Here is a 22,009-nt window from a genome sequence, read left to right as displayed (position 1 = left end):
TCCTCCAAAGAACAAAGAGAGGAACCTTTGGAGATGAAGATTTTGAAGCCTATCATAGTTATCCCACTATCTTTCTCACTATGCAAATCTGTACTTTCTGTTTTGTTTAGAAAGCTCATTTTGTTTTGAAATGAGAACAGCAGTTTTAAAACTGGCCCAGAGACATTTGGTTCGTGGGGAACCCATGGAAAGATTCCTGACAGCCAGGGGCACTTCTCCACTGGTTTTTGTTTGTCTGTGTTTTCCGTGTGGGCGGATTGCTTTAACTAGAAGGCCAGAAAACAGACACACACATCCTGCCTCAGACCTTCTGAATCAAATGACTAAAACCCGTTATCACTGTGTTCCTCTTCTGTCTTTCCGGTGCTTTGTGGAGTTTTGCCTGTCATCAGTGTTAGCTTTGTGAATAATTAGTTATTGATCATGAATAAGTTGTTGCAGATCTGTCATTTCGTTATCATTTCCTTGGTCACAAAAATAGAATGTAGGTTATAGACAAAGACCTTGTCATTCCTTGTTAATGAATACTTAATAACATTTAAATAGAGCAAGGAATGATGACTAGGTTTTGTTCACCTCTTTATCTGCCATTACCCCTCTGACTTCTTTCCTCTCGCTCCTTCCTCCACCTCAAGGTGGGTCAAACAAATGACTCTTTCTGGCTTATTTCACAAAACCAAGAGGCGAGACTCAAGAGACGTCCGTTTCATTGCAGAAAGATGCTTCAAAGGGATTGCTGTAAAGTACTAACCATTTATGTTTTAAGCATGATGCTTGGCAGCAGAGAACTAATAATTAAATTTTCATCCTTGAGGGATTCTTGGTGGAATTTTAAATATAAGAAAGACTCATTAATTATACCGTATAGATTTTGAAGCTGTTATTGGGGGCATACAGATTTAGAATTGTGATCTCTTTCTTGTGGATTTTCTCCTTAATCAACATGAAAAGCTTCCCTTTATCTTTTGTTTAGGATTTGCATGGAATACCTTTTCCTGTTATTTTACTTTCAACCTTTCTGTGTCATTATATTTAATATGTGTCTCTTATACACAATGTAAAGCTATATTTTTATTTCATACAGTCTGAAAGTCCTTCTAATTGAGTATTTACTTTACATATAATGTAATTAAGTCATATATTAGGTTTATAGCTACCATCTTTCTATTAATTTTCTCTTTTACCCATTTGTATTATTGTTCCCTTTTTTCCTCTGTTTACCTTCTTTTGTACCAGTCAAAATTTTGTCTTTATCAATCCATTTTCTCCTCTCAAAATATTCTTTTACTGTTCTTTTAATGATTATCTTAGAAATGACAACATGCATGTTTGACTTATTATAGAGTAATTCAAATTATTTTACTGCTCCCTTGAAACCGCTAGATAGGGCCACAAGAGCGGAACACTTTAGCTCCGTTTACTTCCTCTTCTTCTTTTTTTTTTTTGTTGCTTAATTCCTTTTAATATAGATAATTCCCACTTATAATCAGCAATCTTTTTCTGATAATCAGTTTTTATTCATAACAGTATTTACTGGGATATTATTTCTTATTAAAATGGGAAAATTACAATGCGTAAAACTTCAGCCTCAAACCCATGACCATTTTCCTTATAATAAAAACACACAATAAAACTCTTCTCTTTAAGTACGAAACTCTCAGTTTGGGGCATATAATTCCTTAACAATTCTTTTTCAACACCAAGCAATTGATGTAGATATTAACAAGTAATCACTTTGTGTCTTAATTTGGGTTCTGCCTCAAAATTGTTCCCCTGAAGATTGAGTAGCCTGGTATACTTATTCACCGACCCTTGGTGGGTAAATTTCCTGTTAGATTTACCCCTCTGGGCATTAACTAACTCCTTCATACTTTTATGTTGCACTGCTTATGGCTGAAAGATTTTTCTACTTCCTCTTCTTTTTTGTTAGGATTGTCATGCATTTCGATCCCACATGTATTTTAAACCCCTTAAGACATTATTGCTACTATTTTGTAGTTAGTATTTGTTCAACATGTTAGATATTTATCACTATTTTTTCATTTTTCTTTCAGTTCCCAGTTTCTCTCTGGGACAGTTTTCCTTCTGCTCAAAGAACTCCCTGTGGAATTTCTTTCTTTCTTTTTTTTATTTTCAAGATTTTATTTTTCTTTTTGTTCCCCAAAGCCCCCCGGTACATAGTTGTGTATTTTTAGTTGTGGTCCTTCTAGTTGTGGCCTGTGGGACGCCACCTCAGCATGGCCTGATGAGCAGTGCCATGTCCGCGCCCAGGATCCGAAGTGCGAAACCCTGGGCCACTGAAGTGGAGCGCACAAACTTAATCACTTGGCCACGGTGCCGGCCCCAAGAATTTCTTTTACTATAAGTCTGCTACAGGTTTTGTTTGTATGAAAATCATTTATTTCATCTTTGTTTTTGAAGGAAAATGTCATTTAGTATAGAATTCCAGATTGACAGTTTCTTCCTCCAGATATTATTCTGTCCTCTTTTGGTTTCCATCATTTCTGGTGAGAAGTCAGCTTTCAGACTTATTGTTACATCTTTGCAGGTAATGGTCTCTTTTTCTTTTCCCCTCTGGCTGCTTTTAAAATTTTTCTCTCTTTCTGTGGTTATTGGCAGTTTTGTGATAGATTGCATAGGAAAGCTTTGCTTTTTGTTTATTCTACATTTTATTTTCAGAGCTTCTTGAATTTTTGAATTGATGTCTTGTATTACTTTTGGAAAATTCGTGTCCATTCTCTATGCTAATGTTGCATTTGCTCCATTGTATCTCTCATTTTCTTCTGCAACTTCAGTTACCTGTGTATTAGATTCTTTCATCGTGCCCTACATGATCTCTAACACTCTTTTCTGTGTTTTCCATCTCTGTGCTTCTGTTTATTTTCCTATTGACTGTGTTCCATTTCACTATCTCTGACTTCTCTAATCTCAATCTAACCCATATAATGAATTCTTAATTTTAGATACTATATTTTTAGTTTTAGAATTTTCATTTGATTCTTTTCTTTAGATTCATTTCTCTACTAAAATTTTTCATATTAACTTCCATTTTCTCCATCTCTCCTTTATCTGTGTTTCTGTCTTTCTATTTCTCCATCTTTTTCTCTCTGTTTTAAAATATAACAATTATATTTATTTTGACGTTCTTGTTAGCTGACCACAATATCTTGATCACCTGTGGATCAGTTTCTGTTGTCTTCTTTTCTTCTTTGATTTGGCCATGTGGCCTGGTCTTTTGCTGTGTTTAGTAATTTTTTTTGAATGCAAGACTGTGTATATGTGAAACATCACAAGCTCCAGACGATGTGATCTTCCAGAGACGATCGTCCTTTCCCCTTCTAGGCAGAGAAAGTGGGGCTGACCTCCAAGGCTGCGTGTAGCCTTGGTAAGCCTCAGTAAGTCTCACTCTACGTTTGGTTTGCCACTTGTTCTCCAAGGTTTTCAACTGAGAGTCTGCTGTGTTATCTGGGGCTCCTCTCTCTGGCATTTCCAAACTATTCATCATCTCTGGAGACTGATGAAAATTCCACTCTGCTTTATGGAGGTTTTCGTTTTGGTTTTTAGCCTCCTATCCCAAGCAGCTCTAGGAAACGGCAGATGTCCTGAGGAGGGAGATTGACTGCACGCTGAAGCCTTCCCAAGTGTTTGCGAACGTTGCTGTCTGCCCAGCACTGCTCCGTGTCACCTGCAGCAGAAGTTCGTGACTCCATCGTTTTGATTGTTTGGTACACCATTTAAGCAAACCCCATTTGAAACCCCTTATTTACAAAACAGATACAGTAGGTTGCAATTTCTCCTTTGAGACAGAATTTGTTGCTTTACAATGGAACTCATTTAAATGTTAGATTACCTCTAGGGTAATTAATTATCACTTAGTTTACAAAATTTTCCATTTTCCACAAGTTTTCAGGTATGGTATACTTTTAATTGGGCAGAAAACTAGTCTATATTAATAAAACATCTGAGTTACAACATTTGAAAATGCAAATGCATTGCTTTTTGGTAATACAGACTTGTAGTAACTGCTGATAAATAATTTATAGATGGAACTTATTTATAATTAGCAACATACATTTGCATACATGTAACTAATGCACAGCTTCTTTATTATCCATTTATTGAGTATGTGCCACCTCTTGAAAGTTAGCCCGTTACCACCAATTCTATGATGAATGAATTTATATAGTATTATTACTCTGAAATAATTTTGAGTTCACTATTACAATGTCACTTTCAAATGGTTATGCGATCATGTTAAATTTAGGCAATTAAATGTCTTTGTGATTGTCAGTTATATGACATTATAGGTTTAAAGAACACTGGCAGGAAATATACCAAGAATATTAGTGGTGTAATCAATGTGGGGTAGAATTAAAGCTGAACTTCTCCGTCTTTCCTTCCTCTCTTCCTCCCTCTTTCCTTCCTTCTCTCCCTTTTTACACATTTCTGTTTTTTAGATTTATAAAACGTACTATGTTACCATGAACAAGCAACAAACAGTGTGATTACCAACCTGCTTTTTCAGTGTGAAGGCGTTATCTCCATAGCTGAGTGGTCCAGGGTAATGTGATTCCCGAGTTGCCGGTCACGTTTTGTGAATGTTGAGGACTTGCTCTTCCATTCTAACTTGTCGCCCAGGCAGCCCCTTTAATGGCTGTAGATGCAGGAGAAAAAGTGGCGAGGCGCTGTGTGCCCAACCCCACAGAGCTCTCTGTGTTCCACTGCAGACTGTATGAAAACAAAGGCGAGGCCGACTTCATGGAGTCGCTCCTGCAGCTCTTCCGATCCATCAGCGACATGATGAGCAGCGTGTCGGACCAGACCGTCAGAGTGAAGGTAGGCCCTCGTTTGCAGCAGCACCAACCACGCTCCAGGCCGTCTGTTCGAGGCTGGGCTCTGTGCGCGCGCTGAGTGAAGCGCGGACTGACAACACGCGAAGCCTGAACTTGAGCAGAAGGCCAGGAGTTGCTTTTGTGATGAACGTATTCCTGCTCCCTGTGTAATGAAATGGATTTTGGTTTCTCTGTAGGTGCCCTTAAATGCTGTCATCGCTATGTCTTTGCTCCTTGCAAGGAGAGGTTCTGAATTTGCTTTGCGTAAGTGTGGGGAAATCGATGAGAGGAATATTTTACCCGTCACTTGTCAGCGTGTCTTGGTACCTGAGCTTATGTGGGAGGCTGAGGCTGTAGGTGCCGCAGGCATCAGTGACACCTCAGGCTATGCTGTGGAAACGGTGATACATCCTTGTCCTTCAGTGTGTTTTTTGCAGAACAGCGAGGGGTCCAACCTTCCTGTGTTCCTGCTTTCCTCGCCACCTTTCATTACTCTTCTTGCCCTGAGGCCCTTTGGCAGGAAGACACCTTCATCTCAAGCGGGGTCTGAGTGTTCTTGAGGACACTCCTGGCGTGGAGGTGCCAGGGGTGGGAGCGTAGAGCAGCCCCAGGACCTGCACACTCTCGAGCATCCCTCTTCTAGCAGTTTCTGTGGGGCTGACTTACTGCAGAAGGAGGGTACAATTTGCAGTTTGCTGCCTGTGCTAATTCCATCAAAGAACAAGAATCTTCCAAATGATTGACTTGCGGCTTTCACTCTACTACTCATTGTGGCCGCCTCAATTCTTACTTTTCTCTTTTAATGTTTTTTTAATGTATAATTTCAGAAAACGTCTTTATGGCTATTGTCTTAAAAGTGTTTTGGGAAAGTGATTTTCCAGCTTTAAAGCTTAGCCTTCAGTCTGGAACAAAGATGTCTGTGTGCTCAGGCGTGTCTCGTGGTTGCTGTGACCTGGGGAACCAGCATAACGAAAACTGAATAAAGTCATAACATCCCTTTCATCTCTGAGGGATGCAGCTGGCTGGCAGGGCTGCTGGATTCTTCAGTATAATTTCTGGATCTTTATGTGAATTTGTTGTAAAAAACTGATGATCTATAGAGAAAGCTATGTGGTGTGTATATTAAAGTTTTAAGTTAGTTATTTTGGCAACTTGATATTGCCTAAAGCTCCCTTATTGTTCCAAGGTTAAAATTAGCAGCGTGTTCAGGACGTTTACGACTAAAATCTTGTGGCTTCTTACAGACGTGGGTAGTGTAAGAATAGATAAAAATTACAGGAAGTTTTGAGCCCAGAGGTAATTTTAGATTTCTAAATATACCCTTACATTATTCAATTTGATTGGGCTTGACTTGTGTCTGCCCACTCCCCTCGGTGTCAATCATTCAGTGACTGCAGACTTGGAAGGCCTTCCTTTGGTGGGTGTTTATTATAAGACTCGAGTGAGTTCAGTGGCGTTCACGCATTGATGCAAACCTTACTCTGCGAGTCAGAGGACTGAGTTTTCTTTGAAATGTTGCCTCCCTTGCTGCTACTTTTGTGTTTTGTTCTTTCACAATAGATGCTGTCTCAGCATCTGAGCTTCACCCTGGTTTTTGTGTTATTTTAACTCTGTAAGAGTCTCTCTGTTGAGATGGAAATACAGTGGTTGATCGTCTTACGTAGAGAAAATATGAAAAAGACTGTGGCGTTTCCGAGGGGTTAAACATTGTTTCTCCAAGCCCTTGTTGGCTGCTTTGATTTTTGAGATGACCTCTGTGCCCTCATTTGTGATTAGGAGGTCAGCATGCCCTCGTGTCTTGTTGGCCTTATTCAGGTGACCTGATGCATTCTGGAGCGTGGGAGGTAGTTGCTCTGTCTGAGAGGGTCACACCCTGCGGTCACCTTCTCCTAACTGAAGCCGTCTCTTACGTCCACCTTGCAGATTCGAGTCAGCCGTGGCATTTTATGCCTCAACTAAGGGAGAGGCAGGAGTTTCGGATAGTAATTGACTGTGGGATAAACACGGCATCAAAGTAGAGTTTCAACAGTGCCTCTTTCCATTTGACTTAGTGACAAAGTTTTTACCAGGGTCATTTAATTTAAGCGAGCAAACGCACAAATGGGAGAATACTTGGGTAAGTTTTTGGTAAATAGGAGAGGGAACCATAGCGAACGTGTGGGCAATGCCTTCCTCCACTCTTCTGCCAGGTGGCCTCCAGTCACCTCCCCGTCTGGATCCTGCTCGAGGGCATCCATGTGTTCCTGGAGACAGAGTTATCAAGGTGCCCGTATACTATCCCTCAGTTAATGTCCCCTAACCTCAGGGATGCTGCCAAATCCTTTAAAAAAATTTTTGATTATGGTAAATAGCATTAAAATTTACCGTTTTAACTATTTTAAGTGTACAGTTCTGTAGCATTAAGTACATTCACATTGTTGTGCAACCATCGCCACCAGCCATCTCCAAAACTTTTTCATCTTCCCAAACAGAAACTCTGTACTCATTGCACAGTAACTCCCTATTCCTCCCTTTCGTCAGCCCCTGGCACCCACTATTCTACTTTCTGTCTCTATGAATTTGCCCATTCTGGGTTCTTCATGTAAGTGGAATCATACAGAATTTGGACTTTTGTGACTGGCTTATTTCACTTAGTATAATGTCTTCAGAATTTGTCCATGTTATAGCCTGTGTCAGAATTTCCTTCCTTTTTAAGGCAGAATAGTATTCCCTGGTATGTTCATGCCACGCCTTGTTTGTTCGTGTGTCCATTGATGGACACTTGTGAGTAATGCTGCTGTGAACATAAGTGTACAAGTAACTGTTCAAGTCCTGTTTCCACTTCTTTTGGATATATACCAAAAGTAGAACTGCTGGGTCCTATGGTAATTCTATGTCTGATTCTTTTTTAAAGAGTTTACTTCTCCTTTTTCTCCCCAAAGTCCCCTGGTACATAGTTGTGTATTTTTAGTTGCGGGTCCTTCTAATTGTCTCATGTGGGACGCTGCCTCAGCATGGCCTGATGAGCGGTGCCATGTCTGCGCCCAGGATTCGAACTGGTGAAACCCTGGGCCGCCAAAGCGGAGCACGTGAACTTAACTACTCGGCCACGGGGCGGGCCCCATATGTCTGATTTTTTTGAGGAATTACCATACCATTTTCCACAGCAACTGTACCATTTTATTCAAAAACATGTTTTAAAATTCCTTGTTGAATTTACCTTAGCAGCTATTTCTGGCAGCTTCTCAAGCTTGAGGCTTATCACCCGTGCAACCCCACCTTTAGCAAATGATGTTGGTCTGTTTGCTTTACTGAGAAGATCCTCTGGGATCTGTCCAGCATCACCTTTTCTTTCTCACTTTCCTGTGAAGAAGAGAAGTCCATCCTACAACCTGAAACACACCCTCCACCTGTGCTGAGGTCTCCCCCAACCTCCCCTTCTTCTGCGGTCCTGAACAATCCCTTGCACTTTCCTCTCAGTCTGGAACCTTCTGTCTTCACCTCAGGTTGCCCCTTCCCTCTGCCTACAGCCATGCCCAGACATTATCAAAATTCAACAAGTGCTTTTGGGATCCTTCTTTGCCATCATGCTTCTCTCTCTCTTTCCCACCCCATGAGAGGGTCCTTGTGTCTATTGCCAGTGCCCTTGGCTCTCTTCTCTGGTCTATGCCATGTGATCACGGTCTGCCTCCCACATAAGACCCACCTCAGATGTGGCATCTCAAAACCAGACCTGGTCACTTTCTTCCATTGCCTTCTTTTCCCTTTGGTCACCTCAGCTGTGATAGCATGAGCCACTGGGTTTGTTCAGGGACCCTCAGTTACTCTTGCTGAAATTATTGCAGAAAGTCACTTAACTCTACTCCTGACACCCTCAGTGCTGTACCTGCCCTTTCTTGTTTCCTGACTGTATTTCAGTGTTTTCCTAAAACTCACATCTTGCGATGGCTTTCTTTTTCTCAGAAAGCTGTGATGTTCTCCAGCTGCCTGGAGAAATGGGTCAGATTCCGGTTTCTGCCATTCAGAAATCTTCATAGTGAACCCAGCCAGCTGTCCTAGCTGTTAATTCTTAGTGACACAAGTAGAGTGCCTCCCCTAGAGAACGCCAAACACCTCGGTGTTTGGAAGCTTCCTGAGGATTAATTCCCCATGCCAACGGTTGATAGAAACATGAGCTCCAAGTGCAGAATCGCGACGGCTGATATTTATTGACCACTTACTCTTCCAAGTGCTGTATATTTATCCACTTCTCTGATCCTTACAGTAACCCTTTGAAATAGGTACTATCATTGCTTTTAGATGAAGACACCTTGAGATATTAATTATGTGGCCCAACCCACACAGCCAGGATGGGGCAGAGTGGTGATTTAAGCCTGGGGCGCCCACTCTTCCATTCAGCATCTCTAGAGAGTGTTGCTCAGCACCAGCTAGCTGATGGTGTTTGGAGACAGGACCCATGCTCGTCCTCCTCACTGCTGGACACAGCTCTGTACCAGATGCTGTGAGGTTGTGAGGCATAAACATTCCTTGTGGAGCTTTCCATCTAAGTGTTGTCTGTGTTCATGCGAAAAGCAATTTGAAAACATTGACAGGGACTGGCCCTGTGGCCAAGTGGTTAAGTTTGCATGTCTGCTTCAGCAGCTCTGGGGTTCGCCAGTTCGGATCCTGGGTGTGGACATGGCACCCTTCCGTCAGGCCATGCTGAGGCAGCGTCCCACATGGCTCAACCAGAAGGACCTACAACTGGAATATACAACTATGTACTAGGGGGCTTTGGGGAGAAGAAGAAGAAGGAAAAAACAAGAAGACTGGCAACAGATGTTAGCTCAGGTGCCAATCTTTAAAAATAAATAAATAAAAACATCGAAAATATGCCACAAAAATTGAGTGTGTCTAAAGTGGGGGTAAAGGGAGTTCCATGGGGCTGGTCACAAAGCCTTCTTGGAGGAGGAGGTCTTGGTGGTGGCCCTGCTGTGTGGGCAGCAGGTGGTTGTGTTTGTTGACCACTCATCACTTGCAATGTTAGATTTGGGGCATTTGGGGCTTTGCAATCAGAGTTATCACAGATATTGACGTTTTCACTCAGGACCACAAATATTACTACCAATTCTGTGTGATAAGCCTGGAAAAAACTACCCTGTGACCTTGGCATAGTCTGCTGTTTAGTTTGGGCCTGAGGATTCCAGAACTTTCTGTAGCAGGAAACTTTGACCATGATCCACAGTAAGAAATAAATTCTTGGGGGGGTGTGTGTGTGTGTGTGTGTGTGTGTGTGTGTGTGTGTATGTATGATAGATTCTTGGTGTATGTATGTGCTCTGTTTATGAAGCTGAAATCTGTTTCATGAAAAAGTTCTTACCCTTATTCCATGTGATGTGCTCTGGCATTTTCTATTCTATTCTAGTACCTTTTAGTCTATTCTGAACTAAAGTATTTGACTAAAAAAATTGTTCGTTGACAGGCACTAAATTTATTTCCTGAACAGCTAATGTATCTCAACCCACATTTGGAGAACACTGCTCTTTATCATTCTTTAGATTTCTTTCACCGTTTCTTCTGTTCAGTTCACTATGAAAATCTTCATGGTTTTCTGTGTGTCTTCCTGTGTCTTATGAAGCCGTGGGCGTCTGGCGCTTGGTGACCTCCTGCTGGCGTGTGGACTGCACTGGGATGAGGGTCCCCAGCTGAGGTTGGCACAGCTGCAGGGGGCTTTGTCTTCCTTCTGGGGGCTGTCCCTGTCTCTTTCCCTGTCTCTTGCCATTCTAACCATCTCATGGTGCCGTTTCTGTCTGGCCTTCTCCAGAAGGTACTAGAAATAAGCTATACTGTAATCACAGTAAATACAGTTTTGGGTGAGTTTTGCCTTCCAAGAAGCACAGTGTTCATTTTCTTAAAAATAGTATCCTGACTTGGAATGAACTGTACTTACTTCCTTCATATCTTATCCAAAATTCTTCCTTATCAGAAGTTTTTGCCCCTTTTTGTCTATTTCTTAGCTATCATCTGGGGTCCACACTGTCTCTCACACATTTGTAAGTTTAGGATTGTTTTGTCCTCAGGAAAAACTGTCTGAATGTATTAGGGATGATGACAAATAAGGATCAGAAATAACGTGATTTCCTTGCAGATGAGGAAGTCAGGTTTCCTGGGTGCTTTTGACCTGCCCAGGGCTCACTTACAGCCACAGCAGCTCCCCACTCGCCCTGACTTCCCGGCCGGGCGTTCTGCACCTCGAGGGCTGCGTCCACAGTTTCCACGAGGAGGCAGGGTCTTATCCATTCCCTTCAACAAAACAGGCATCCATTGTGTCCTTGCCTTCAGTTTTAAATGTAATATGTCATCTTGTTAGAAAAATGAAAAAGCCAAAAAATTAATTAAGAAAAATAAGAATCACTATCATCTCACCTCCCATAGATTACACTGTTAGCATTTCTGTCTTTATAATTCTGTGCCTTTTTTCCTGAGTCATCATATTTACAGGTATATGATATATATCTACTTATATATTTACATTTATTTGTATGTGTGTGGATCTATACATACTTTTACAACTTTTGCTGTTCCACATATATTTCCCTGCGTCTTTTGACATTTTTCAAGAACTTATTTTTTAAGGTTACATCTTACTTCATGGTGGTATCATAACTTGCTAACCGATTTTCTTTTTTAGGGCACTTACATGGTTTCTGTTTTTCATTTCCATGAACAGTGCTTTAATAAGCCTCCTCAGCTGACCCCTCTCTCTATGGCGAAGACCTCATTCCATCTGGTTTGCTGTGATGCATCCAGATTTCCGAGTGCTCTGACATCCTATGAAAGTCATGAGCAGAGCTGTTAGTCATGACCCTGACCCGTGGACCATATGTACCTTTCATCTGGGCTGCTGTGTTCAATGCAATTGCCTGGCGTTGGCCCTCCGTGGAGCCCTGGTTCTGTGATTCCTTTTCATTCTGCACTTTGTGGACTGAGTGATTCAACTGCAGTGTCTTATGGCTAGGGAGCCATTTGGTCCTCAGAGGCCAGCTGCTTACGTAACCTTGGCTTCTCTTGGCATGGAATCAGTGGCCAAATCAGGCAAGGAGACGAGAGCTCCACCGAGTCTGGCTCCTTCAGCCCAGAATCATCTGAGCCCTGAGGAAACCAGCCTGTGAGATGTGGGGACCATCATAGACCAGCATGCAGATTAAAGGAACTGGGGCGCATTTGAGCCAGAAAGGTGTACTAAGAGCAAACAATAAAATATTTTCTTTGCTTTCTTTCCTTTTTTTTTTGAGGTTAGGTGAGAGGTTGTTGACTGTTATTTGATCCAAGAATGCCATAGACACGAGTCAGGGTTTGGCTTGCAAATCTCTCATCATTCATGTGGACAAGGATGAGAAGGTTTGGATGGCAACCTTCCAGGTCATGTTACCTGTGTTGGGGGAAGACTTGTTGAACCGGAATATCTGGGAGCCGAGGGCTGGCAGCTCAGGGGAAGCCAGCCATGAAGGGAATGCCTACACTTGATTGAGAATCAGCAACAGGCCAGGCCTTCTGGAGAGTTCTTCTGCTAACACAGAGAGAAGAGGGAGGTCCTTGACTACAGGAAGTGGAGAGCAAGCCAAGCTTGGCTGAGATATTAGTCTCCTAGGACTGTTGGAACAAAGTGCCACAAATTTGGTAGCTTAATACAGAAATCTGTTCTCATGGTTCCTTCTGGGTGCCTGGCTTAGTCAGCTCAGGCTGCTGGCACAGAACACCATAGACTTATAAGCGACAGAAATTTCTTTCTCGCAGTTCCGGAGCCTGGAAGTCTGAGATCAGGGTGCCAGCATGGTTGGATTCTGCTAAGAGCCTTCTTCCGGCCAGTTTCTCATTTCATCCTCATGTGGTGGAGAGCAGAGACAAGAAGCAAGCTCTCTTGTGATCCTTATAAAGGCACTAATCCTACCGCGAGAGCCCCACCCTCATGACTTCATCTAATCCTAATCACCTCCCAAAGATCCCGCCCCCTAATTCCATCACAGGGAAGGGTAGGGTATCAATGTATAAATTTTGGAAGGACACAGACATTCACTCCATAGCAGGGCTCCAGGAGAGTCTGATCTGTCTTTCTCCTCGCTTCTGGTGGCTGCTGGCAGTCCTTGGTGTTCCGTGGCTTGTTGCCATATCACTCCTATAGCTGTCCCCATCTTCACATGCTGTTCTCTCTGTGTGTCTGTGTCTTTGTATCTCTGCTCCTCTTCTTATAGGACATCAGTCATGTTGAATTTAGGGCCCACTCTACTCCACTATGACCTGATGTTAACTTAATTATGTCTGCAAAGACCCTGTTTCCAAATAAGGACACATTCGCGAGTACCAGAGGTTAGGAATTGAACGTATCTTTTTCTGGGACACAGTTTAACCTACAGTAGAAGTCAGTGTGGACATCAACATGGATGCCGAAGGCACCCAGGCCGGCGGTTGAAGAAGGGCTGGAGAGGAAGGAGGCCCTCAGCCAGGCGTCCATAGTCAGCTGGGCACACAAGGAGCTATAGACCCATGCTTCTCAGACCTCAGTGTGCGCATGCAAGTCACCTGGAGATCTTGTTAAAATGCAGATTCTCCCTCAGTAATTCTGGGGAGGGGGCACAAGAATTGTTGTTTCTAATCAGGTCCTATTTAATGCAGATGCTGCTGGTCCCTGGGCCACATTTTGAGTTCGGAGTGGCCAAGGTTGACCTAGTGTAGAGAGCATTCTGGTTGCTGTGTGAACACTAGTTGTGAGGGGAGAGCAGGGCCCACAGGAATCTCGGCTGGTGCAGGTGTTCGCTTAGGGACTGGCTTCACCTGGACTGCAAACTCTCAGGTGCCTGATGTTTTGGGCTAGTCAGATTTCACAAATTTTCCCTACACACAGATGGTGAGACACTTGCAAGTGAAGTCACGACTCATGTCAAAAAATAAGAAGCAACGACAAAAAAAGTGAAGAAAATATTATATGGCTTGCTCTTAGTAAACCTGTGGCACAAAATGCTTCCAATTTCTTTATAGTGCTTGCTGGTCCGTGCCTTCTACGCTCTGCAGAGGGTTCAACAGCCTGGCTGAGAGATTTGGACTCACCAGACACTGTGCCTAACGATTAATAATTTGGAGAGCGTTTGCCCAGCACTAGATTTCTGGGGTCTGTCTTCTGGCCACAGTTCCTTTGGGGAGTTCCACAATCTTCTTGGCTGCTTCCCTAGGCCTCTTCTTGCCCTCTTTTCTGGGAGAGAGACTACCCACACAGGCAAGACATTATCTGAAGCCTCTCGGATGGATATACATATTTCCTTGGCCACTTCTCTATCTTCATTCGTATTGCATGGTGCATTGCAACAGTAGCAGAAATGCAACAGTACCAGAAATGAGTATCATTTCTGTCTCACCGCTCTCCCTCAGCAAGCCAAATATTTCTATTGGTTTTCTACCAGTTCTAGTGCATGTGCATGAGAATTTTTACCATTGCAATATAGATAACTTGTAAAAAAAAATTTTTTTTTCTGAGGAAGATTTGCCCTCAGCTAACATCCGTTGCCAATCTTCTTTTATTTTGTACGTGAGCTGCCACCATAGCATGGAAACTGACAAGTGGTATAGGTCTGTGCTTGGAAACTGAAGCCTGGCTGCTAAAGCTGAGCACACGGAACTTGACCATTAGGCCCCTGGGACTGGCTCTAGACGACTTTTGATTTACTGCTTTTTTTCTTTTGAGGAAGATTAGCCCTTCAGCTAACGTCTGCTGCCAATCCTCCTCTTGTTGCTGAGGAAGATTGGCCCTGAGCTAACATATGTGCCCATCTTTCTCTACTTTATATGTGGGACACCTGCCACCACAGCATGGCTTGATAAGACGTGCTCAGGTCTGCGTGTGGGGTGCAAACTGGTGAACTCCGGGCTGCCACAGCGGAGCACACAAACCCGCTACGCCACCAGGCTGGCTGCTGATTTACTGCCTTTTTTTTTTTTTTTAAAGATTTTATTATTCTTTTCCTTTTTCTCCCCAAAGCCCCCCGGTACATAGTTGTATATTCTTTGTTGTGGGTCCTTCTTAGTTGTGGCATGTGGGACGCTGCCTCAGCGTGGTTTGATGAGCAGTGCCATGTCCGCGCCCAGGATTCGAACCAACGAAACACTGGGCTGCCTGCAGCGGAGCGCGCGAACTTAACCACTCGGCCACGGGGCCAGCCCCTGCTTTTTTATCCTTATATTACAAGCACCTTTCCATATTAAGGAGTAGTCATAATTATAACTGTAATGGCTGTGTGCCAGTTCAGAATGTGCACCTGAATTGAGGTGCATTCATTTGCTTAATGACAAGATTTTTCGTCATGTTAACTTTTCCATTGTTGAATGCTAAGGTTTTGCTCTTAGCATTTTAAGCCTGCAACGAATGATGTCATTGAGAAGTAGTTGGTAGCGTTCATCTTTCCTTTAATTTTGTGACAGATATCCTCCTTGATGATTAGTCCCCGTTCCTTCCTGTGTCAGAGGACAAGCTTGTAATTTGGGATTGCAGAATTCCAGGAGCTTCCCAGCTGTCTGCTCTGTACTGCCCCGTTAGTGAGGCTCATTAGTGAAAAGCATGCCTTTGAGTTTGTGGCTTCAGTGCTCAGGAACCTGGAGGGATTTCCTTCTCCGTACCCTTGACCTTGACCTTCAGAGGTCTCTCAAGCTCCCCTTCCACATCTGTGCCTTCCACCTCGGGGCCTGCCCCCTGCCAAAAGGCAAGGGGCCCTCTGATCCTTTTCTCCTTCCTCTGTCCTTGTGAGGATTTATTCAGTGTTCTGTGGGGGTGAGCAGCTCTCATAGACAGGTGGATCCCTAGCACCTCATCATTTGTTTATTTGTTCACTTATTTAAAACATTCATTCAATAATATGCTCCTTCTGCTGTGTGCCAGGCACTGTGCTAGGTGCTGGGCATACAGCATGAATAATACAGATGTGTTCTCTGTTCTCATGGTGATTACATTTGAGTGGGTGAGACCAATATTAACCAAATAAACACACCCATAAATATATAGTTTTATGATCGTAATAAGTGATTTTAAGCAAATCACAGCCATAAATCTCTAGTTGCAGGTTGTAGTAAGTCTTTTTAAGGAAATGTGAGGGATAGAGTGGCTAGGTATGTCAGGGAATCAGGGGGATTGGGAATAGTTTGGGGTTCAAGGAAGGTCTCAAGGAGGAGCTGGGTAAAGAACGCACGAGGTCGGGGAAGCTGCAGGTAGGGGCAGCAGACAGGAGGGCATTTGTTGCTTTCCAGAAATTACAAGATTAGTGTTTGTGGTTGGATGTGGTGTGCAACGAGAAAGCGAGGACTGTGGGCAGGGAATGGAGAGCCAAGTCTGGGTGTATCCGGCAGAGCCCTGTGGGTCTGTTCAGGATCCGTGGAAGCCACTGGAGAGGGCTCGATCAGGTCAGAGTTGGCTTTCCAAAGGGTCATTTGGCTGCTGTCTGCAGAAGGGATTGGGGCCGCTGAGAGAGGAAGCAGTGGGGTGAAAGGCTGTCAGGGAACCCAGGTAAGAGCATGGGACTGGGGCTAGGGCACCATTGACATTTGGGCTGATAATTCTTGGATGTGGGGCTGTCTTGTGCACGGTAGGATGTTTAGCAGAATTGCTTGCTCTACGCACTAGGTGCATCCCCTAGTATGACAACCGAAAATGTCTCCACACATTGCCAAGTGTCCCCTGGGGTGGAGTGGGAGGGCAAAATCTCCCCCCTGAGAACCATTGGTGAAGAGCTTTGGGAATGTGATGGAGACTTGCTGGTGTAATTTACAAGCTGTGGTGCTGGTTCTGAGTGGCAGGTGAGGAAGAGGAAGGGAGGTGTCATGATCACTTCCCAAATCTTTGCTCTAAGCACCTGCGTGGATGGAGACATCTTTAAGAAGGAAGCAGGTGAAGACTGTAGAATGTGTAGACATGAGGGTGGGCTTCTCCTGAGACCCTGCTTGAAAGTTACTTCCTTCCAGGAGCTGCTGTGTTAGTAACGGCCTCTCTCCGTGTTGGGAGACCTGTCCCTGTGTAGCTGTAGTGTGCCGAAATATCCTTATTTACTTCTCGTCGCACATTTTGGGTATCCCTTCATGTGTTTCCACCTGCCATTTTTAACTACCCTCTTTTAGGGCTGGGGTCTCATTTCCTTGTCCTGTTTCCACCCCTTGTCTGGTGGTGACTTACTGGTGCACGCTGGCTGATTGGCTGTCAGTGTGTGTGTGCAGATAAAGAGCTTGTTGCTATTGGATGCTTGGTTACGTAATACAGTGGAGTTAAATAGCAAACCCAGACTCTCATATGGTTCAGAGAGAACTTATCTGCTGCTTCTGTCCAGATGGATTGTGGAGCATGCATTAATCCTAATCCCTTACATTTGTGCAGGGCTCTCACTGGTCACAGCCTTTTGATGCATGTTATCTCTTATGATCCTCCCAGTGCCACCATGGTGTCCATTAAAAATAGTAATGAAAAAGCTTTCTAAAGAGGTGGGCAGAGAACATAATCATGTAAAGTCTGTGTGTTTTCATAGCTGAACCATTGATACAAACATTTATATTTCACCTCCACTGGCTCTTCTCTGGGATCTTCAAATTGCAGCTGCCCCGTGGAGCCCCTTCAGAGAGATTCAGTTCTAGGAAAGATGAGGGGGTTTGGTGATGACCAGTCTAAAAGAGGGTCTTCTCAAATGACCTGAAGATACAGGGTCTACAGAGCCTTACATCCACCTCACTTGTGGGATGATGCTTATAAATGCGTTTCCTGTGGCTTTTTGTAGATCCTTTATATATTTTGAGTTTCCACGGCATTGAGGCCTCTTGACTGTAAATTGCGTGAACCTCAAACAAGATCTAAATAAATGGAAAGATTTTCCAGTTTATGGATAAGAAGATTCAATATTGTTAAGATGTGAGATCTTCCCAACTTGATCTATAGATTCAGTGCAATCTAAATCAAAATCGCAGCAAGTTACCTTGTGGATATTGACAAGTTGATTCGAAAGTTTCTATAGAGAAGCAGAAGACACAGAATAGTGCACACAATACTGAAGGAGAACAAAGTCAGAGGACTGACACTACTTGACTTCAGGTCTTACTCTAAAGCTATAGTAATCTAATTGCATAAACCCAACTCAAATTAGCTTCAGAAAGAAGGAAAATAATGGATGTCGTTGGGGAGTCTAAGACGTTAGATAGGCATGACGGTGTCCAGAGGTTAAAAGGCATCCTCTCTTTTGGCTCAGTAGTTTCTTCTCTCTATTTGAGGGGGAAAATGGCCAGCAAAAGTCACAGGCTTGATTTTTCTTATTGTTTATAATCCTAGAGGACACGGGGTGACTGTCTTTTTCTTCAAGGCTCTCATAGCAATCCTCAGAAAGAACCCTAATTAACCTTCTTACTGTAAAAGAGAGACCAAGCTGAAAGGAAAAGTCTCAAGGAAGTTGGAAAGAGAAGCAGGGGCTTCGTACTGCAGAGAGTGGAGAGAGAGGGCTGAGGGCGGCTTGCAGGAGAGCTGCCGTGATATTTGTCAATGTAGCTGAAGTCCATGCAAATTTGTGACTTTGTGAAATGGGTTCTGCAGCTCTGGACCTGTCTACAGGGCTGATGGAAGGGGTCGTTAAAGCCTTCATTTAGGATTGGTGTTCCAGCTGGCATGCCAAGTAGCCCAGCTGAGGCCCAAGAGGAGACTAGACCTTAAATATGGCCGGAAAGAATTTTACTGAGAAATGTGTTGGGTAGGGCTATAGCATTAGCAAGTGTGAAACAGGAATATGTCATACATGAGCTTAAAAAATCATCAGCTCCATTAACTATTTTGCAGAACTTTATGGTGGGGTGTTTTGATGAAATCATGGACTTTATGTGAAGTCGAATTTCAAAAGCAAGCACGTAGTTAACATTGGGGCATCAGGGAAGTGGGGAGTGGGAAAGCCACCCCGGCGTTTTTTCAGGAATTTGCCCAGGAACAGAGTGGTCCTGTGAGGGAGGTGCAGCCCTGATTTCCCATTTTTTGGGCCCCCATGCTTTTCCCATGACATCCCGAGTCAGTAGTAAGTTTGTACATTCCACTGGCTTTATTTAGAATCCTGTGGCAGGCAGTATAATTTTGATGAGAAGCTGAGCAGTATTATTCTCCATGAACTGTGAATGTGACACTTTTTATAATTCAAGTAGAATTATTTTTCCCTGGGGAAATCCTATACATTCAATATGGTACATTGAATTAGGGAAGACGTAAAGGGGAAAAAAAAGGGCTATAAAAGGCGTATCTTATTAAAACAAAGCAGGTTTTATTCTTGCCTGTGTAACCTTTAGATACAGTGATTGAGTCTTAGTCAGAGACTCTCATTCTTTTTTTTATCATAAATTGTCTTCTCTCTACTTTAATGATTCAGATAGGACAACAGTCCTCATCGTCTGATTATGTAAAACGTAACAAAAGTGTAATTAATTTTTGAAAATGGTGTTTTCATTGAATTCCAAGAAATACACGTTGTGACCTTACACATTTTGTATGGTCACCACTCAAGATTAAAGGCAAAGATGCAGAGTTGCTATGTCCGAGAAATTAGGTGACCGCCAATTCCTTTCATTGTTTTTCATTTAAATGATTGATTTTATATTAAGATGGAAAAAAATACTGTTCCTACTGTCATTTGTCGGCGTAATCGTCTTGTGGTAGTTCATGGGTAGGTCATTCGGCAGATGTGTTCCCGTCAGTGCATCCTTCAGAGGAGTAGCTTTGTGGATTCATTCCCCCTGGCAGTCACCTTGCTGACTTACGTGGTTTACCAGTTAGCCCCTCTCCTTTCTGCCGCTTTATTTTTCCAGGTCCATAGAGTGGACGTGAGGACAGACCACTGGTTCAGCAGTATGTCACTTAGCTCCAGGTGATACGATTCATTTACTGACATTTTCCCTTGGGGAGTGTCTACTATGTGTGTGTCAGGCACTTAACCTTTGTAGTTTTCCACCTTCCTACTGCCACCAGAGATGGCCTCGGGGCAACGGGCAGCCGAGTGTTCTTTGTGATTCATTATTAAGACTTTGCCTCTCACAGAATCTTGAGCCAGGAAAAACTGTAGGAGGACTATTTTTAAGTGAAAATTTCATTTCTTAAGTTTGATTGCTTCTCAAAGATAGGTAAGAGAAAAGAATAAAGTATGGTAAAATAACACACATAGATCTACCAGTCAGAGATGACTCACTGTCGGCCCTCTGTCCTGATCATTTCTGAATTCTTTTTGTTCCTATATGGATTATATGTGTGTTTTAAAATAAGCTGATGTAAATACGTGGCCAGTGTTGTTACCTGCTTCGTTTCCCCACACAGTGTGAAGAGATAGCCCTTCGTATTGACACGGAGGGACATGTTGGTTGTGTCAAATCAGTATCCAATGAGATGCTGGTAAACTGAGAGCTACTTGACATCAAGGGACATGAAAAAGTTCAACCAAAACGATCAGCAAAGATGCATTAAGGAAAAACAAAGACTCAGGAAGCAGAGGTCCCAGTGTAAACCTCTGCAGGAACCTTGGAATTCAAGGCCTGAGGCAGAGTCCCTCCTGATGGTGTGGGGCCGGGTCTCTGCAGGGTGGGCATGCTGCGACACTGTGGCGCCCTGGCTTTTTTTACTGCACCCCAGTCCTCCAGAGGCCTTTCCATTCCTCTTTTCCTCTTCCCGCCCTAGGGATGGCCCTGCCTGGGCTGCTTCACCTAACCCAAGGGCTCATCTCCAGGCCTGGCCTCAGCCTCCTCTTTGCCCCCTGCCCATGAACTGGCTTCCTCATCTTCCTCCAGGCCTGCTCCTTCCTTCGTTCTTTCTGGGGGCATTTCTGTGTTGCGATTTCTCCTGCTTGTTTCTCTTTGGGCACAAGACTTCTGCTTCTGCAATGGCTCCGACACTTTCCTCCCTGCCTTCTTGCCTGAACTTTCACTGCCTTTTGCACTCCTCCGTGGATGGAGGCAGACAGGTGCCAGAAGCTTGTGTGTCCACAGTGAGTAGGGAGCCGATGCCTCTGTGGGAGTGCCCAGGAGGGCTATTCTTGGGGAAAAAAATTGTGGTAATTTAAACATCTGTGCGGGCAGGTGGCCTGATGTTTATTAAGTTCTTACCGAGAAAGCAACCTTCAGTGCTTCCCCATGTCCTCTTTAGATGATGAAATCTTTGTGGATGTTATTGTCAGGTGTAGTATTTTAATATATATGTATTTTAACATGTATGCAAAGGTAGTGTGGATTAGATTACTTGACTTGACAGCATGCTAAGTGCTAATTGGGTGCCCTGTGGGGTTGAACTGGCCCAAGGCCATGAGGAATATACAGAGAATGGTGTAGCCTTCTGTCTGCAGGAGAGGAAACCAGGTATGTGGTCCCCAAAATAGATAGCAGATGAGGTGATGCATCATTGCATCATTGGGCATCTAGATGAGAGATTGCAGGCAAGACAAGGACCCAAAGAAAGTGGTAAGTGGACTGAAATTACCAGATAAGGGCTGGTAGAAGCAGATAGGACTGGCTCTGAGCTTTGAGGGGTGGGTGGAAGTTGAGAGGGAACATTCCAGGGAGGGGGCGGAAAGATGGGAGGATGGGATTGGGAGGAAGAAGGAAAAAGAGAGGGTGGAGGTGGCAGGAGAGGATTGGTTTTTTGGGAAGACAAGAACCCAGGGGCTGGAGTGGAGATGTGCATCTGGAAGCAGGAGGCAGGGAGCAGGGAGCAGCAGCGGCAGCCTTGGTCCCACCCTGTGACCTTGGAGCCGAGGAGTATGGATGTGGTCTGTAATCAGATAGTAATATCTGAGATTCTCAACTGACTCACTGAGAATTGAAATATGGGTTGATTTTTTAATCTAAAATTACACTTTTAGAAAAAGATAAGGTCTCCCACGGAGGAAATAGGGGAAAAATGGACTTTTCCCATGAGGGTGTCTCTGTGAAAATTACATGAGTTCTTAGAAATTTTATCTCATGAAATTCTTTATTAGTTCTTTTATTTTTATCATGGGATAACTTTTTTCATTTAAATTCTTAAGTAGAATATGTTTTTAATTGATAAAAGTTTTCCTGGAATCTTGCAAGTCCCCTTTCTGAGTTTTGTGGCTCTCACTGGGAGCCCCTTCTCGGGGTGCATGGCCAGTGAATGCCCTCCTGGGGACTGTGACCATCTGTCCCAGGGAAGACACTTGGGGGAGTTGGGG

The 22,009-nt window shown here is 43.6% G+C and overlaps 1 protein-coding gene across 2 annotated transcripts in view; it reads left to right on the top strand.

Annotated features, from left to right (window-relative positions):
• DOCK1 (dedicator of cytokinesis 1) overlaps positions 1-22,009 on the top strand; it is a 503,206-nt gene that overhangs the window by 123,150 nt on the left and 358,047 nt on the right. For both annotated transcript variants that reach the window (XM_070566542.1, XM_070566478.1), the window contains exon 23: positions 4,728-4,836. In XM_070566542.1, the coding sequence (XP_070422643.1) occupies positions 4,728-4,836 (109 nt within the window). The remainder of the gene's footprint in view (positions 1-4,727; positions 4,837-22,009) is intronic.

Source organism: Equus przewalskii, chromosome 1, assembly GCF_037783145.1.
Source record: "Equus przewalskii isolate Varuska chromosome 1, EquPr2, whole genome shotgun sequence".
NCBI lineage: Eukaryota > Metazoa > Chordata > Mammalia > Perissodactyla > Equidae > Equus > Equus przewalskii.
Note: the sequence above shows the minus strand (reverse complement) of the source record. Positions and strands in the feature narration are given on the sequence as shown.